A 19,995-nucleotide genomic window follows, 5' to 3' on the forward strand; every position below is an offset into this window, starting at 1 on the left:
TTGTAATCTTGATGGGTTATGGACACAGGATGTGCATGAACAACTGCAAAGTGCCATATTTGTTTTCACTTGTGAATAAATTTTCATAAAACAACATGATTTAACTCCATTGATTTTTGTGTTTGTTAGAAATAGCAGCCAGTGTGGGTTGCTACAAAATACAAAAGGATAAACGCAAAGCACCAGAAAACTATGCAAGATGGAAATGCATGTGTCAATGCTGTTGTGAGTATGTGCACTTGAAGAAATTTCTGTGTCATATATGTGGGCAGGGAGACCACTGGGCAGCAGAGTGTCTGATGAAAAAGACAGCTAATAGGATGCAAGTGTTCTGACTTGGTGGAAGATGTGACCACAGAAAAAATAGCACCACATCAGTGTTTATTGGGAGACCATGCTAAAGCAGGAAGTTTATTAGTAAGTGCATTAGGAAAATATGTAGCCAAACTTGTACTGATATGCACCCACAAATTAAATATGGTGCGAGTTACACAAGTGATTTGAATGTACCGGTATGCAATGACTAAAGGTGTTGATTGAACCATTTCTTCATGTCCGTTGTGCTGACAAAGAGAACATCAACATATATATTGTGAAGTTGCAGAATCTCTTCATGGATTTGAATGATGAATTGCAGATGCATGAGATAACTGTCTTGTCTGAAGAATTTTAAATTGTCAAACTTTATCCATATTAGGCAAAGAAAATGGCAATTTTAAAGACCTGTGGGACATGATTCTGCCTTAAAAACAATGTGAACCTTTTGACTGAAAAACTCTACACCAGTGAATTGCATGATAAAAATATGGTCGAATAAACTATGTTTGTTGCATGCAAGTGAAAAAAAAGTGATGGTAGTGAAATATAAAAAAAAAAAAAATCTTGAATATTCAAAATGAAAATTTTCTTGTCATAAATGTGGGCAGGGAGACCATTGGGCAGCAGTGTGTCTGATGAAAATGACAGATAATAGCATTTGGATCATGGAGTCTGAAAAGACTGTTGCATTTTTGTCGTGTTTTTTGGTGTCTCAATTGATGACAGTGTTGAAATCAACAATTGGTACTTCAACAGTTGTGCCACAAACTGCATCACTGCAAATAAACAATACATTGTATCTCATACAAAATTCACTGCTCTTGAAAGTGTATGAATTGGAAAGATAGCTTTGTCATGGACAGAGAACTTAGAAAATTCAAATATAACTGAATAATCCTAGAAAGAATGCTGAAGACACATTATGTTAACTTATCCACTACTTGCAAACAAATTTTCAGTAGAAAAACAGGATATCAAATTTTGTTGATAAATGTAAATATTTAGCTGAAATCATAACATGCAACCTAAATGAGAAACTGATATAGCAAAATAGAGCAAAAGCTGTACAAAGCAAATAAATATTGTGAAAAATACATACAATAAAAAAAACAGCTTGTCAATAGCTGCAAAATTAAAACATTATAAAAAACTATAAAGCCAGCTGAAATCATCTTACAAACAAGCAATATCAGGTGAAGGGGCATTTCAAAATAGCTTAAAATGAAATTATACACAAGAATATAGAACCAGTAATGAGCATAATCTGGAGGAAATGCATGTAATTCTTTGGACATGCGATCAGAACATCGAAAACAAAATTAGCATGAGGATAATAGAACAAACGTGGAATGGTAATAGTAATATTAAATGGAATACAGAAATTATGGAACCCCAAACTGCAGTACATGACCTAAATTAACAGAATAAGACAAAACCAAAATACTGCAAGACTTACAATCCAGACTAAAAATGAAGATCAATAAAAAGACTACAGTAATGGTAATCTCGGAAAAGAAAGAAAAAAAAATCTGAAAGAATAAACAAACATTGGGCAGATTGGAGAGCAGAAAGCCCTTTTTAATAATGAATTACAATAAGCCTTCTTGTAACCATTGTATTATTAAATGATAACATCTTGTAACCTGTGTATAATTGACTAGAGTTGTCCAATGAAAGCTATAAAATACAAATAAAAATAATAACAAATAGTGAAAATTATCAAAGTTGTCTTTGCATGCAAGTTACTTCAATTTTACAAATGCTCTTGTAATTTTCAGGACCATTCTCTATTTATCATTTGTATATGCTGCTGGGAATATTGTTATATCCTTAGCATCAGCAAATGATTCAATACCAGGAATGCCAGCCAGGTAAGTTTCTTGTCTCTCATAATTTTCTGTAGTACTGAAGTAATAGTGTGGGTGTTTTCTTTTTTCATGCACTTAAGTATCTATTGGAAATCAATATTGCTTAGTACTGTCACACTGAAACCACATTGATGTCAAAATCTGAAGGCAGGATTGTCAGTGAACAATAGCACTTAGAGCTGAAAGAATCTCTTACTGGTACCCATGTACTGCTGGAACTGAAGTTGGCTCCCACATGTAGAGTGCAGCTATTTGTACATCATTGAATATTTCAAAATGCTGGTATTGATACAAACATAGAATATTCTGGAATATACAAACATTGCAAACACAAGGTATTTTAAGAAGATACCAGAAACAAGAAATACAAAATAGCAAATAATTGGTGGTGGTCAGGTTTGAACCAATGATGTGCAGTTCACCAACCCAATGCTAAAGACTGTGCCACACTACGAGGTGCATTCAAGTTCTAAGGCCTCCGATTTTTTTTTCTCCGGACTGGAAAGAGATAGAAACATGCGCATTGTTTTAAAATGAGGCCGCGTTCATTGTCAATATGTCCCAGAGATGGCAGCACCATACGGCAGATGTAATTTTACCGCCAGCGGCGAGAATGAGAACTGTTTTAAATACTTAAAATGGTGACATTTTCCTTACTTGAACAGCGTGCAATCATTCGTTTTCTGAATTTGCGTGGTGTGAAACCAATTGAAATTCATCGACAGTTGAAGGAGACATGTGGTGATGGAGTTATGGATGTGTCAAAAGTGTGTTCGTGGGTGCGACAGTTTAATGAAGGCAGAACATCGTGTGCCAACAAACCGAAACAACCTTGGGCTCGCACAAGCCGGTCTGACGACATGATCGAGAAAGTAGAGAGAATTGTTTTGGGGGATCGCCGAATGACTGTTGAACAGATCGCCTCCAGAGTTGGCATTTCTGTGGGTTCTGTGCACACAATCCTGCATGACGACCTGAAAATGCGAAAAGTGTCATCCAGGTGGGTGCCACGAATGCTGACGGACGACCACATGGCTGCACGTGTGGCATGTTGCCAAGCAATGTTGACGCGCAACGACGGCATGAATGGGACTTTCTTTCCGTCGGTTGTGACAATGGATGAGACGTGGATGCCATTTTTCAATCCAGAAACAAAGTGCCAGTCTGCTCAATGGAAGCACACAGATTCACTGCCACCAAAAAAATTTCGGGTAACCGCCAGTGCTGAAAAAATGATGATGTCCATGTTCTGGGACAGCGAGGGCGTAATCCTTACCCATTGCTCTCCAAAGGGCACTACAGTAACAGGTGAATCCTACGAAAATGTTTTGAAGAACAAATTCCTTCCTGCACTGCAACAAAAACATCCGGGAAGGGCTGCGTGTGTGCTGTTTCACCAAGACAACGCACCCGCACATTGAGCTAACGTTACGCAACAGTTTCTTTGTGATAACAACTTTGAAGTGATTCCTCATGCTCCCTACTCACCTGACCTGGCTCCTAGTGACTTTTGGCTTCTTCCAACAATGAAAGACACTCTCCGTGGCCGCACATTCACCAGCCGTGCTGCTATTGCCTCAGCGATTTTCCAGTGGTCAAAACAGGCTCCTAAAGAAGCCTTCGCTGCTGCCATGGAATCATGGTGTCAGCATTGTGAAAAATGTGTACGTCTGCAGGGCGATTACGTCAAGAAGTAATGCCAGTTTCATCGATTTTGGGTAAGTAGTTAATTAGAAAAAAATCGGAGGCCTTAGAACTTGAATGCACCTCGTACATGTGCCATCATGACTTGTGGTAGTATATTTGAGGACCTAAGGAAAAAAGAGTGGGTTAAGAGCTTCTGTTCAGAACTGGGGGGAGGGGGGGCAGCAAGGATAAAAGATGCAAGGAGAAACAATATCTTTATTTGGGAAATACTTCTTTTTACTAAAATAAGGTAGAATTTGTTGTGGTGGTGGAATGTCTGTGAGAAGGTGAGCAATTTTGGGAGAAATTATGTTTTTGATGGGAAAATAATCACTAGGAGGGCATTATGAGATATGCAAGTATGTGCTGTGGAGATGGTTGAGGTGGTTAAGAGAAGCCATTGCAGGAAGGACACATGATTTTAGTGAAAGAAAGAATGCATGTTTTGTGACTAATGCAAAACTCCCTTTGTCAAAGGATTTTTTTTTTTTTTTTTTTTTTGTTTCTAGAGTGGTGGGCTTCATAATTTGTACTGGTCCAATTAGAATATATTCATTATAGTTGACATAAACTTATTAAATGATTGGAAATTATGGGTTTCTACTTACCATAAAGATGACATGATAAGTTGTAGTCAGGCACAATTAAAACACATTTACATATAAGCTTTCTGACACAGCATTTGTCAGAAAAAGAAATAGAAACACACACTATTCATTCACACAAGAAAGCACACCTCACACACTCATGAATGCCAAATCCAGCAGCTTGTACCATCTAGGACTGGTCCGAGTTGCCAGAGTTGGCGCATATGTTTGTGTGAGGTATGCTCACTTGTATGAATTAACGGTGTGTCTTTCTCTTTCTTTTTCAGATGAAAGCTGTGGCCAAAAGCTCATATGTAAGTCTCTTTTTAATTGTGTCTATCTGCAACTTTACAGCAAGTAGCTACCTTTTCCTACATTGTTGATATTCCAATCTGGAGTTTCCATTGTTTCATTTAAATGACTGTATTTTTAGATGTATCTCTGCAGGTAAAAAAAAAGAAATTTAGGCATATGGCAACATGATTTTTGGTGCCATTCACCTGTCTTCTAATTTCTGGAAGTCATTCTATTTCTTCTTATTGTTTTCTTATTTGGTCTTTTATTTGAGCCTTGGTTGTATGGCTAAATCTAATCATCTACTTCTTTACTAGTGTGTAACAGCTTAATTTATTTATATAGTACTCAGTTTTCCTCATTTATCGTAATTCTCATATACTTCAAACATAATTTCTATTTAAAAATGGATTAACATTATTTACACTAATCATGTACTGTATATAAGTTATTGATGGTTGTTTTGATGACTTGTAACATGTATTTGCAATGATTTTGCATTTTAATGCTCTTAAATATAATGAGGAAATTACTTTCCATAATACTGGTTTGCAGTCTAATTGTTTGAGACCGGTATTAAAGTGAGATACCTCTCTGTGACATTTTGAATGATGACCGCAAGCACAGACTTACTGTATTTTACTTTTTGGCTGAGTTAATAAACACCTGGAAACTGAACTTGTCATTGGAGATGGGAATTTATATTTTTTCAGATTTTCTTGGGTGTATGAATTAGATGTAAAATCATCTGTTGCAATAAGAAATAGTGTTTGGAATGTGACAGGAGTGCAAATATATCCATCCTTTTTCATGTCATTAGGGGAAGCGAATTATTTCAGCAACGTAGTTCTGTTCTCTTCTGTACCATCACCTCCATTCCCCATGCTTGGTACAAGGGTAGTTTGTTAATTTTGTGTATCACAAAAAAACTAGCATTTAATTACTGTCTGAATTTTGTGTGGTATTTGTAAATGGTTTGAGATGCTGCCAAAAGAACACAAAATAATTGTGAACATAACAGGAAAAAGACTGAGTAAGCAAGAACTCGTGATCTTTCTGACAATTACTGAAGAGAAAATGTTATTCCAGAAAAAAACTGTTGGTGTGAACTGTAAATAAGTAACCAATGTTCCAGGTAGTTACATAACTACATTCATGGGGGCCCCAGGGAAACTAGCTAAAAACCTTGCTAAGAACGTCTTTTGCATGGGGTTGCAGGGCACTGTGTTATTTGACACAGGCCAATTATATTCCTAGTTTTAGTCTATATAACCAGAAATTCCTTTGGCTCAAAATTGTGAGAATATGCTATATATTCTTATCAGGTTCAGTGTCAGATGCTGACTGTAAAATTATAATCATATTCAGTTGTCAAAAAGTATTAACGCTTTTTTTGGTTTTAGAAAATGCAAAATGCAGATGTCCAAGAAAAACACACTCTCAAATTTAAGGGACTATGGTTCCCTAACTTTCTCAGCCCTTATGATTTCTAATGGAAAACACATTAGTTTGTAAAAGTGCCTTTCTAAATCTGCATGGTGTTACACAGAAATATCTTTTTTGCATATGCTGGTTGTTAGTTGAAAGCATAATGCCACAAAATAAATCCTTGCCCTACTAAAATTTCCTAAAGTATTGCTCATTCAATAGACCAAAATATCAAGACTTCCTGGCCTACAAAAACACTTTATGCAGGGAAGGAAATGAAGAAATTGGATGCTTTATTAGACATGAAAGTTAGGAATAATCTCTTCCTCGTGAAGTGCCAGAAGTGAATATTGACTATGACTTATTTCCTCTCTACAGTCCTGTGGAACAAAGAGTATATGTAATTTGCATGATGTTCCTATCAGAGGACTAATGTGATCTTCTTCATGGTTATGGTGAGGGTAACGGTAGAGTCTAGGCTGCCAGGGGCCTCACACTAATGATGGCCCTAAACATTTTCCAGCTCAGTCTTAAGCAAAGATTCAGTAATGGATTACTGAAAATGACTGACAAATTGAAACTAGTTTAGCCACTTGTTACATTCCTACTCTTGCCTAACAATAAAATATAATTCCTTTGTTCATTTTATCAAAATAAAATGAATGTTCATGCACTTACCTACACATTAACTGAAAATATGTGTTACAATAGCTTTTAACTTATCTGTATTCTCACTGGAGAGAAATCAGTTGTTGTAACTGACTGGACATGCTGAATAAGTGCAGTGGCAAGTTAAATGCTTGTGGCAAGAAATATGAACATGATAATGAAACAGAGACTGATAACTTAATCATTAAAAAGAAATAAAGCTTAGAATTCAGCATCAAAAATACAATACAGAGCTCTAAAAATGATAAGTAGAAGTACTTACAAATGACACGTAACCAGATTAATGTGTGTAAATGAACATGAATTAAAAGAAAATTAAATATGCAGTTTTATTATAAAAGATTACAGCATGTTCTTGAAAACTATTTCTGCAGATCAGAATATAAGGGTGGAGGAGTTGCAATATTTGTTGAAACAGACAAGAATTATGATATCAGTATGATTGTAGATACAAAAAATTTACCCAGAAGTAACGAAAAAGATTTTGAAATTACGAGTATAGTGCACAATGAATTAAAGGTATTCTGTGTCACCAGGTGACAAAATAAATACATTCCTTAAAGTCAAATCTACCAGGGGAAAAATGAAAGTTTGTGTAATTTGTGGTGATATTAAAATTGATATGCGAAAAGAGACACAAAGAAAGCAAAAATTTGAGGAGATGCTAATACAGAACAACATGAGGGCAACTGTAATGGAATCTACAAGAGTAACTTTGGAAACTGAGTCAGTTATTAACAATATTATCAATAGCATATATACAACAAAGGTACTACAAACAGGACCTTCTGATCGTTTTGGACAGCTATGTGAAGTATATGGAAATCTAAACCTACAAACAGAAGAGAAATCAAACAATGGAAAATACAGGATGGAATGTAACAATATTACGAGAAGGAAAGTTGCTACTGACCATGTAGTGGAGATGCTAGGTCGCAGGTAGGCACAAAAATAATAATAAGTATAGCTTTTGGCCGTTAAGGCCTTCATCAACAATAGACATGCATACGCGCATGCGCACACACTCATGCAAGCGCAACTCACACACATGACTGCAGTCTCAGGCAACTGAAACCACACTTCGAGTAGCAGCACCAATGCATGATGGGAGTGGCAACTGGGTGGGGGTAAGGAGGAGACTGGGGCGGGTAGGGGGAGGGATGGTATGGTGGCGATGACGCACAATGAAATGCTGCAGGTTAGATGGAGGGTTAGGGGAGAGAGGGGGGGGGGGGAGAAGAGGAAAAGGAGAGAAATAAATAAATATATAAAAAGACTGGGTGTGGTGATGGAATGACAAGCTGTATAGTGTTGAAATGAGAACAGGGGAAGGGCTGGATGGGCGAGGACAGTGACTATCAAAGGTTGAGGCCAGGAGGGTTACAGTAATGTAAGATATATTGCAGGGAAAGTTCCTACCTACGCAGTTCAGGAAAGCTGGTGTTAGTGGGAAGGATCCATATGGCACAAGTTGTGAAGCAATCATTGAAATGAAGGATATCATATTTGGCAGCATATTCAGCAACAGGGTGGTCCACTTGTTTCTTGGCGAAAGTTTGTCGGTTGCCATTCATGTGGTCAGACAGCTTATTCGATGTCATGTCTAGATAGAATACAGCGCAGTGGTTGCAGCTTAGCCTGTAGAACACATGACTGGTTTCACAGGCAGCCCTGCCTTTGATGGGAATTCTTCTCTGTGGCTGGACTGTGGGACTTCAGGAGATGGTGGGAAACTGGAAAGATAAGGCATGGGAGACGGTTTTTGTACAATTACGATCTGTGAAGGCTTCAGTGAGACCCGCAGTATATTTTGAGATGGACTGCTCATCACTGCAGATGTGATGAGCACGAGTGGCTAGGCTGTACGGAGGGACTTCTTGGTATGGAACAGGTGGCAACTGTCGAAGTAGAAGTACTGCTGGTGGTTACTAGATTTGATATGGATGGAGGTACTAATGTGGAGGTGCTAGTGTAGCCATCTTTGAGGTGGAGGTCAACATCTAGGAAGGTGCCTTCCTCTCCATCCCAGCCTCCTCCTTACTCCCACTCAGTCGCCACTCCGATTATGCACTGATGCTGCTGCTCAGTGTGATTTCAGTTGCCTGAGACTGCAGTCATTTGTGTGAGTTGCATTTGCATGAGTTGCATTTGCGTGAGTGTGTGCACGTGTGCATATATGTGTCTATTGTTGACGAAGGCCTTAATGGCCACAAGCTATAATTGCGAGTGTATTTTTTTCCTATCTGCGACTCAGCACCTCCGCTATATGGTGAGCAGCAACTTTTCTTCTCATAAACAGAAGAGAAAAATGTAGAAAGAGATATTCGGCTCTTAAACCAACAAAACATCAACATATTTAATGTAATGGTGAGAATAGAACACTGGGCAGATGTTCTTAAAGCTCGGGGAACAGATGAAAAATGCAGTGCTTTTAAAGAAACCCTAACATATTACTTCAGTACAGCATTTCCAAAAACCAAGAGGACAAGGAAAAAGCCTTCAAAGCAAGCAGGGTGTCACAAAGGTAATAATAAAACAGGAGGCTACATTCGGAGTGATGGAACAGAGGGAAAATTTTGAAATGTACAGACAGCACCACAAGAAGTGCAGACAGTTGATAAGATAAGAAAAAGGCAGATCAGTTAATGAGATTATTTAAAAATCATCTAACTGGATGAAAATAGCCTGGGATATAATTAACTCTGACAGGGGCAACAAAAAATATATGCAGAAAACAAATTAAATAGAAAGTGAGTAACAAAATCATTACAGACAAAACAGAAATCGTCAACATCCTGAATAATAACTACATAGATACAGTAAAAAACCTAAGGCATGCATTTTAATAACCGAGGAACTCATCTCACCATAGTAAAAAATAACTCAAGCCACTCGGTTCCCCTGAAATTGGCATCTAAAGAGAAAGTGACAAAGGTTATAAGAAACATTATTGGGGAAAAAAGTCTGCTGGACATGATGAAGAGTCAAACGACCTAATCAAGCAGGTGGCAGCAGAAATAATTACACCACAGTTGTATATAGTCAACTGTTCATTCCAAGAAGGAATATTTCTTGAAAAATTACTTAAGGTAGTACCTGTATATAAAAAGGGAAAAGATGACAATCCTAAGAATTACAGACCAGGATCCTTAGTATCAGGCTTCTCCAAAATATTAGAAATGCTCATGCTCAACAGACTAACTGCTTACCTGGAAAATCATAATACACTAACTTCAGCACAGCATGGATACCAGACAGGGAAATAAATGGAAACAGCAATTGAATCATCAACAGAATTTATTGTGTAGTTCTTAGACAACCAGATGTTAATGTCTGGAGTTTTTCTTCACTCATCCAAAGTGTTTAACACAACAATTGTGCAGTCCCAGTAAAGAAACTAGATACAATCAGCAGACTCGATAAAATCGTATCTGAGTAACAGGAGCCAATATGTAACCATTAACAACTTAAACAAACCAGAAGTTAGAAGCATCAAGTATGGTGTACCTCAGGGTCTGTTATTGGACCTATTGTCTTCAGTTTATTTGTAAATAATGTACAAACATGTGATAATGAAGATAAGACACTATATGCAGGTGATAGGTCTGTGCTAAATCTTGCCAACAACTTTTTCTCTAGTGATTCAAACACTTTCACAGTCAATAATACTGCACAACGGCTCATGGATAATGAGTTAATTATTAATCTGAAAAAAAAACTATGTATAAGGTTTTCCACATTAAACAAAAGGAAGAACAGTCAGATGTTTGTCTAGGTGAAAAATAACTGGAAGAAGAAGCTTCATTTCAGTTGTTAGGTGTAACAATAGACAGTGAGCTAAGTTGGAAGCAGCAGATGAATAGCATATCCAACAAACTGTATGTCTGTATGTGTGGATGGATATGTGTGTGTGTGCGAGTGTATACCTGTCCTTTTTTCCCCCTAAGGTAAGTCTTTCCGCTCCCGGGATTGGAATGACTCCTTACCCTCTCCCTTAAAACCCACATCCTTTCGTCTTTCCCTCTCCTTCCCTCTTTCCTGGTGAGGCAACAGTTTGTTGCGAAAGCTTGAATTTTGTGTGTATGTTTGTGTTTGTTTGTGTGTCTATCGACCTGCCAGCACTTTTGTTTGGTAAGTCTCATCATCTTTCTTTTTAGATAAACTAAACTCTGTGATATTTGTAGTGAAACAACTGGCTCATTATGTACATAAGAATCTCTTGTGCACTTTTTGAACCATAGATGCAAAGTGGAATCACAGTATGAGAAAACTCAACCATCACAAGAATGAAAACATTCACACTACAGAAGAAAGCCATTTCAATCACATTGAAAAAGAAGTAAAATGAATCTTGTCGAAACAGTTTCAAAAAACTTTTATTTTGATATTTCCATTATATATTCTTGACCATTGTGGCTGCATTAAGAGATCCCACAAAACTGGATACCAATGTATTTATATACACAAGAAACTGAAAAAAATTGCTGAGCATTTCACACAGACTTCAAATTTTTGAAAAAGGATCTACATATGGGGGTAGGAAATTAATACAAGTATTGCCAAGAAAGTTACAAAATCTCAAACTGATATGATATACCCTGCATCCCTAAAAAAAAAAGTTGGTAAGAGAAGAAGAATAAATGTGGTGCACAATATTAAAAGAAACTAGAGTTACAAATTAGTGTAGGAAACTAAACTAGTATTAAAACTACTCATGTACAATATGAGATTCACAAAAATGTAATTTTAACTCTGGTGTAAATCAGTTACCAGTATGTACATAATGTGCAAGCTATAGTATGTTATTACTGTGTGGTCTATTATATGTATATTGTCTATATGGGAGCAAAATGATGTGTCCTATATTACAACTACATACCTGTACAAAACGTAATTTATGGGACAAAAAAAAAAAAAAAAAAAAAAAAAAAAAAAAAAAAAAAACACCAATACAATGTTTCTAAAATTGTCAGTTCAGTACTTACCTGCAGAAGGGTTCTCCATTTCATATAAAATTAAGAATAAATGACGGTTTTTTAGTTGCCAACCCACTGGATTATCTTCATCTAAATGTATTAAATTTGTGTTGCTATTAGTGGGTTTCATTTTATTTATTTATTTTTATTGTATTGGAAAAATTGGGCAACATGTAACTATAACTGTTGTAAAGCTTCTCTTTTGTTGCTATTCTTTAATGGTCTAACAATTTTTTCATACCCTTGCAATTATATTTTTTTCAGGGAAATAAGCATTCTAGGCCTTGTTCTTATTGCAATTGGAACAGGAGGCATTAAGCCCTGTGTATCATCTTTTGGTGGTGATCAGTTTGTGTTACCACAACAGGAAAAACAATTAGCTCAGTTTTTCTCATTGTTCTACTTTGCAATCAACTCGGGAAGCTTAGTTTCAACATTTATTACACCCATTTTAAGAGAAGATGTTACCTGTCTTGGCCAAACATCATGTTATCCTCTCGCTTTTGGTGTGCCAGCAGCTTTGATGATAGTGTCAATAAGTAAGTACAATTTATTATTTTACAAGTCCCAGTAAATACTGTGAAATTAATTTCAAACACTATTTACTTAAAGCTTTATAACTGATCTTATCTGAATTTATAATTGATGATGTAACAGGCATTCACTTCTCTTTAGATTATGTTTCACAAAGCTTGTACTGAGTGAGATGGTTGAGACAATAAACTCACATTCAGCAAGAGCAGAGGTCAAATCTGCATCTGGCTATCCGTATTTTGGTTTATGGTTGTTATATAAATAACTTATAGTCATTGCAGGATGTTTGTAAGCAAAGAGTCTGCACTGGAAGCAGAAATTAAGTGATTAGGCTGGTACGCCAGAATATCTGATCCGGTTATAGTAAGGAAAAATTTACTTCTAGCTATCCAAGTAAGTTAGTTTACTAGGTGTTATTCAGTCATTGCTTAGGCCTGTGAGACATCTTAAAACTGGTATCATTTTATGCCATTAGCTCCATTGGTAATGAAATTGAGTAATCTTCAATAGTGAAAAATATTCAACCGTAAAACAGTTACATACAGACAGCAGGAAATGTAGGTTAAAATTATCACTCATTAAACATAATAGAGCTGCAGAAAAGTGATCATCCTGAAGTGTATTAAACATGTGCGTTTAGACACACCAAATTCCAAAACTTCTCTCATCAAGTAAGAGAAACTTAGTATATGACATAAATCAAGAAAACAAAATAATACTAAAACACACTCCTCAGTGAAAATTTATATAACAGGATATTTGAAAAGAGCAACTGTTACTCATAATTAATGTGAAAAATAGAGCCTTAGAAACTGGAGAGCAGTTGCTACTTAAAAGTCACCAGAACAGTAACTGCTGAAGGAATCCTAATTTGGCACACCTTAACAAAAGAGATTCAATCTACAGTTGTAAGAGTTCAAAAATTATCTAATTAGGAGAAGATAAATATAAGAAAGAGTAAGAAAGAACATGGAATACACAGGTGGCGAAGGAAAGGACGGGTTTTCAAAATTAATCACTAGACATTCATTCACTCATTCATTCATTCTACTACAGTTCCATAGGTCCCATCTGCCTTTATGGATGTGGAATAAGTCAGGTAATAATGTAAGTACTTTAGGAGTAAAGGAGACAACTTACTGAAAATAAGCAGCATATACATAAAAGAAAATATACAAGAATTTACATTTGCACAGCTGTCGAAACAACTGCATGCTTGATATACTGTATTCTAGGTTGTCACTGCCACACAACAGTCACAAACACCTAAGTCTAAAGTTATATAGTAAACTGCCACAATCTGTCAAAACCCTCACTCACTTTAAATTTAAGGAGGTAATATGAAATGAATGTATAAACAATGAAATAATGTAACTATCATTAACTAAATGTGTAAAACTATATGATTAATTCTTGAATGTTAACTGTATAATGGTTATTGCTGAAATTTTCTGATTAGTAATAAGTTTATGTATTTATATGTATTCGTGTATATGTAAAATGATGTGAGTAAAATGTACAAATTACTAACTACTAAAAAGATGGATGTACATGTATGCGTAATGTAAAATTTACTAACAACTATACTTATACAAAATATGTAAAATGTATTTTGACAAAGCCAATTGCATGGTAAACATGCTGAATGGCTAATAAATAAACATATGAAGCATAAGAGTCATTGGCAGCAGCTCAGCAGGGGGGCTGGGACTGATTGGCAGATTTGTGATGGGATGGGGGTTAGGAGGAGATAGAGATGGGAGGTGTAAACAGGGTTGGGAGTGGGTGACTAGTTGCTTAGATAAAGGCTCCACTTGGCTGGATAAGAATGTGAGAGGGAGGTAGAGAGGGGGCGCAGGACAGATGCACGATCTAGTCACATGTTGGAACCAATGGTGCACAATGAAGATGAATTGAAGATGTGAGTTGGAAGGGCGTGATAGGACAGGGGAAGGGGCAATAGATGGATGGAGGGTGTGGTGTAATGGCTCGGTAATTTCGATGCAAATTCTAGAGACCCTTAGCTTTCCACCATCTCGAACACCTGATATTTTACGTATGAGAGTGAGATGGGATGTGTCTACTGCACAACAGTTTATGTGTGGGCAGGATTGGTGTGTGTTATGAGAAAACTAAAGTTGTGGCAGTCTGTTGGCACTGACAAGTGGTGGCCCCACACGCTTTGGAAGCCATATGTCCAGTACAAGGAGTAATTAAGGTTTTTGTTTGGGTCTTGTCACTTGGGTCACCTCGTTCTAATGTTTTCCCAATGACCAGAGACTGTGTGGTATTGGGGTGCAAGACTCGCACATCTCTCATGGGTGATTTATGTATGCAGCCAATCTTCTTCTGAGGACACGGCTGTGTCGATCTTCACAATGCTTCTTCTCCGAAGATTATGTGCTGGTTAGGGAAATATTACTGAACTACTTCTCTACCCTTGAAATGATTCATTACTCTCAGAATACTTTCATATCAACTCTGCCATATTTTCTTCTCCACAATAAAACAATTACACAAGTTTGACATGCTCTTTCAACACTCGTAAATCAACCCTGTCTGGAAAACCTCAGTACTTAACATATAACATTACAGTCTCTTTTGGTTTTAATAATCCTTGCCAAAACTGTTCTTGCTCGTAGCAAGTCAAACAACAGAGTATATGAGTCTCTAGACAAAACATATTTCATTTGTTCCCAACAGTCACTACTGTTTCAATACCAAAGAGTAGCCCTTGATTACTCCTTGTACTGGACACACGGCTTCCAAGGTATGCACGGCCACCACTTGGCAGTGTCAAAAGACCGCCACAACTTTAGTCTTCTCATTACACATGCCTGTCCTGCACACACATAAACTGTGGTGCAGCAGACACATTCCCATCTCTCACTCTTGTATGTAAAATATTGGGTGTTTGAGATGATGGAAAGCTGAGGTTCTCTAGAATTTGTGTCAAAATTCTCAAGGCACTACAGTGGGCACAGTGAATCAATAGAGATGGAGTCCAGGAGGGTTACAGGAGTGAAAGATGTGTTTCAAGGATAACTTCCTTCAGTGTAGTTCAGAAAAGCTGGTGCTGGAGGGAATGATCCACCTTGTGAAGTGGTCACTGAAATAGAGAATGTTGTGGCACTGGATGGTCAACATTCTTGGCCACAGTCGAATGGTGGCTATTCACACTGATGGACAGCTAGCAAGCTGGTTGATTGACATACTGACATAAAAAGCTGTCAGTGATTGCAGCAGCATTAGTATACGACAGTGCTGTTTTCACACATGGTCTTTTCTCTGATGCAGTATGATAAACCAGTGGTAGGGCTGCAGTAGAAAGTGTTGGAAGTGTGGATTGTGCGTGTCTTGCACCTGGGTCTCCCACAGGAAGTGGCATAGGGTTAAACTGGGATGTTGTATAGGTTTGGTGGGTGACTGAACACCACTTTAGGATGAGTGGAAAGGATCCTGGTTAGGATGCCCCTCATTTCAGGGCATGGATGAGAGATAATCAAAGCCTTGGCAAAGGATGTGGTTTGGTTGTTCTAGTCCAGGGTAACACTGGGTGACAAAGAGGGCCCTCCTTTGTGGCTGATTCTTGGGGGGGGGGGGGGGTGAGAGGACAACAGGTGCATGAGGATAAGGAGAGGGAAATCTGTTTACAGACTAGGTTTGAGGGTTAGTGCCTTTATGTGAAGGCCCTTCAGCATCCTGGACGTACGAGTTCTCATCACTGCAGATACGCCATCTACAGGTGACCAAACTGTATGGGAGGGATTTCTTGGTATGGAAGGGAATGATAGTTGTTGAAATGCAGGTACTGTTGGTGATTAGCATGTTTAATATGGGCAGAGGTGTGGGTGGAGCCATCAGAAGTGGAGGTAAACATCCAGGAAGGTGGCACATTGGGTTGAGGAGGATTCGATGAAGCAGATGGTAAAGAAGGTGTTGATGGCTTGAAGGAATGAGGATATGATTTCTTGGCCCTGAGTCCAGCTCATTAACATATCAGTGAACCTGAATGTAACAAGGAGTTTGGGATTTTGAGAGACTAGGAAAGTTTCCTCTGGATGACTGACAAAACGTTTGGCATAGCAGGGTCTTGTGTTATTTTATGTGGGTACTCATGGCTGTGCCACAGATTTATTTATATACCTTCCCCTCAAAGGAGAATTCATTGTACGTCAGTATATAGTTAGTAAGGTATATGAGGAATGAGGTAGTGGGAACATCAGAAGAATGTTGAGAGGTGGTGGTACATAATGCAAGGCCATTGGCATGAGGAATGTCAGGGTATAGGGATATGGCATCAACAAAGACAAGTAGCGATCCAGAAGGTAAAGGGCTGGAGAGTCGGTGAAGGAAGTGGTTAGTATCTCTTATCTGAGAGACTAGTTTTTGGGGAATTGGTTGGAGGTGTTTGTCAGCCAGATTGGAAATTCTTACAATGGGACATCCAGGTTTGTTAGATTTATGAATTTATGGGAGCACATAGAAGATGGGTGTGTGGGGTGTCATTGGGGTGAGGAGGGGATGGACTGGAAGAGGTTCTGGGATGGTTTTAAGGATTTCTGTAGGGATTGGAGATAATGTAAGCATTCTTCCATGTAGTCACAGAAATTCATCATGGTGATTGTGGAGCTTTTGCCTGAAAGGAGGATGATTATGTCAGGATCTGTTTTCAGGTTGTTTATGGCTGTTTTGTCTTCTGCTGAAACTTTAATGTTCTTGGGAAGAGATCTGGGAAAGGGTGGTAAGGCCAAATTGGAGGCATGGAATTCATGGAGGATGAAAGGGGTGGAAGATGACAAGGGCTGGAGGGTCACAGTTGGATGCTGATATGAACTGGGAGAGGTGGGGTGCATTGTTTGTATTAGGTTGTCTTTGGTTGGAGGGATTGGTTGCAAAGAAGTGGTTAACAATAGTGTTTGGGGTTTGTTTGGGTTCTGAATTTCTTGGAGTGTCAGGAGGGAGTTCTGGAGGATGTGGAAAAATGGAAATGTCAACTAGGCAAGGTCTGTGTGTGTTGAGGAGTTGTCATGAGGGTTTACTTCGGGTAAGATAGATGGTAATGTGTAGTGGTGCTCAAAGGCAGGAGTAGGATGTCAGCACGTTTGACACTTCATGGAGGTGCTATCTCGAATTCTCTTCTGGATGTTGTAGGGCAAAGCTGTAAATTTCAGAAATATGGAGTATATAGTCAGGATTAGACAGTAACAGTATCTTGTAGGGGGAGCAGAGATGAGTCTGAGATGACTGTGGCATGGAAATGTGTGCTGTGGCACTGTGCAGGTGAGCGTGATGTGCAGCTGAGCATATTCACAACCTGAGCCATCTGGATGGATCCTTCCCTCCACTTCCAGCTTTTCTGATCTCCACAGATGGCAATTATCCTTGAAAGACATCCTTCACTCCCATAACCATTCTGGCCCCCGTTTCCTTGAACCCACTGTCCCCACACCCTCCATCCAATGGTTTCCTCTTCCTCTGTCCTGTCACATACTAACAATTCATGTCCCTACGTTATCTCCAGCATTTCCCACTAAAATTTAGTATTTGTGGGGATCCACATCCATCAGATGTTTAATAAATGTAAACATAGTCCATAGCAGGCTGTCATGAGATTTTTATTTGGTTGTGTGCTTAGCTACATGTCACTGTCAAGCACATTTAAAACCAACATGGAAAGGCACTACAATGTCTGCATACATCACCATGTATAAATTACACTTTATGAATCTCACAATATAATGGAGATCCTGAGTCACCAATAGGCACAACGAAAAGGCTGTTCCAAATAGCCTGTAGCCTACAGTTGCCTTAGACTGCAGTTGTGTGTGTGTGTGTGTGTGTGTGTGTGTGTGTGTGTGTGTGTGTGTGTGTGTGTGTGTGTGTGTGTGTGTGCGCGCGCGCGGGTTTTTTTTTTTTTTTTTTTTTTTTTTTTTTTTTTTTTTTTTTTTTTTTTTTTTTACTATGCAACAAAATTAATTTTGTATTTGAAACTGTTCTCTGCACATTTCTGATGAATATTTTTAACAACAGTTGTACAAGTTAGTGTGCTTTATGGAAAGTATGTTCAAGAAAATTATGCTGCAATGCTGTAATGCTCATTTGTATCATGTTTGAGAGCTAGCCCTTTTTAAGTGCTCACCAGCAAGCACTTGGACACAGTCGCCATGCCAATGAGCTTCAGAATGCTTAGTTCACAAGTATTTGAAAGGATTTTTTTTTCCATTATCTCATTCTGAGTCACAATATTCATGCTGAATGATGGAGATTCCTGGAAGGAACAACACATAAAATAAGGGAAAGGCAACCACTCGCCTATAGCAGAATGATGTGTGGTGCATAGAAACATGGAACAGTATACAATATTCGCACTAGCTTTGAGCTGCTCTTTTCTCTGTAGCACAAATACAGACATTCACATGCAGTCACCCAAATGTGCAAACCCACAGTTGCCATGAGAAAGCACAAATGCTCAAAAAGTAATGTGGAAATAGTTTCCTGTTGCGTGTTCCTATGCACCACACATCAGGTCATTCTAGGTGAGTGGCTGCCTTTCCCTTATTTTATGTTATAATCACACTGGCATTTTCAATGGGATAAAAACATTATATATTTCTAACACATTCTGTAAAAGCCTTAGCAAATGTTGCTACATAAGTTGTTTAACTGTCATACTGTTTTGCAGTTGTCTTCCTGATTGGAAAATCACTTTATGTCATAAAGAAGCCAGAAGGAAATGTGGTTTTAAAAGTTTCAAAATGTATTACCGTAAGTATATCCATTTTATTCATTTTTGCTTTAACTTAGTAATTTTATTTCTCTTTTAAGTTCATCTCGATTTGTCACAAAGGTCATTTTCTGTACTACTGTAACAGGTATTGATAGGCTTGTAAATAATGGGGAGGAGACATGGTAATTACAATGATAAATCATTCCCATTCCCTTCACATACTATGAATACTTTTATTTTCATAGCATATACACAGTGTGTGTAGCATAGAGTGCATACTACAGAGAAGTCACTTAGCAAAGATACAGTTGTTCTTGTTGTGGTATGGCAGCAATATTATTGGGGGAGGGGGGGGGGGGGGGGAGGTTAGAGCCATTGGTTCTACATACCCACAGGCTTGATGAATGGATGATCAAATCTGGTAAATAAGACAGACTGTTTAGTATATGCTACAGCTCTACACTCTTTAGTCTAGATATTGCCTGCGGCTTTAGTGTTTGGATGATTATAGATTAAATCATTCAGTCAGTCCTAAGAAATGACCATTCTAAGCATACAGGTAACAAATTGCAAGTCAGTTTAAGTATTCAGAGGATAGTAATCACAATTCAAAACTCCTAGGGCACTGTGATTTGATTTGATTTTTTTTATTTGGTCCTGTTGATTACATATTGTTCAAAGGGTCTACTGGTAATATAGTCAAGGGAAATAATACAAAATTATTGAGTGAATGCTCACAATATTAGAATGAATGGAAGTCACATTTTTATCCCAGTGCCACAATTAGATAATGAAATTTACATTTTGCCATTGATTTTTTATCTTCATTACATAAGTAAGTTTAAATGAACACTTAATAATGCAGAATAAATGGTAGTACACATTTTAACCCAAGATAGAAATAA

At 37.8% G+C, this 19,995-nt stretch overlaps 1 protein-coding gene across 4 annotated transcripts in view; it reads left to right on the top strand.

Annotated features, from left to right (window-relative positions):
- Positions 1 to 19,995, top strand: part of LOC126259584 (peptide transporter family 1-like) — a 422,849-nt gene that overhangs the window by 301,824 nt on the left and 101,030 nt on the right. For all 4 annotated transcript variants that reach the window (XM_049956492.1, XM_049956493.1, XM_049956494.1 and 1 more), the window contains 3 exons: positions 2,097 to 2,189; positions 12,091 to 12,365; positions 19,046 to 19,128. In XM_049956492.1, coding sequence (XP_049812449.1) covers positions 2,097 to 2,189; positions 12,091 to 12,365; positions 19,046 to 19,128 — 451 coding nt within the window. The remainder of the gene's footprint in view (positions 1 to 2,096; positions 2,190 to 12,090; positions 12,366 to 19,045; positions 19,129 to 19,995) is intronic.

This window comes from Schistocerca nitens, chromosome 5, assembly GCF_023898315.1.
Source record: "Schistocerca nitens isolate TAMUIC-IGC-003100 chromosome 5, iqSchNite1.1, whole genome shotgun sequence".
NCBI classification, from domain to species: Eukaryota; Metazoa; Arthropoda; class Insecta; order Orthoptera; family Acrididae; genus Schistocerca; species Schistocerca nitens.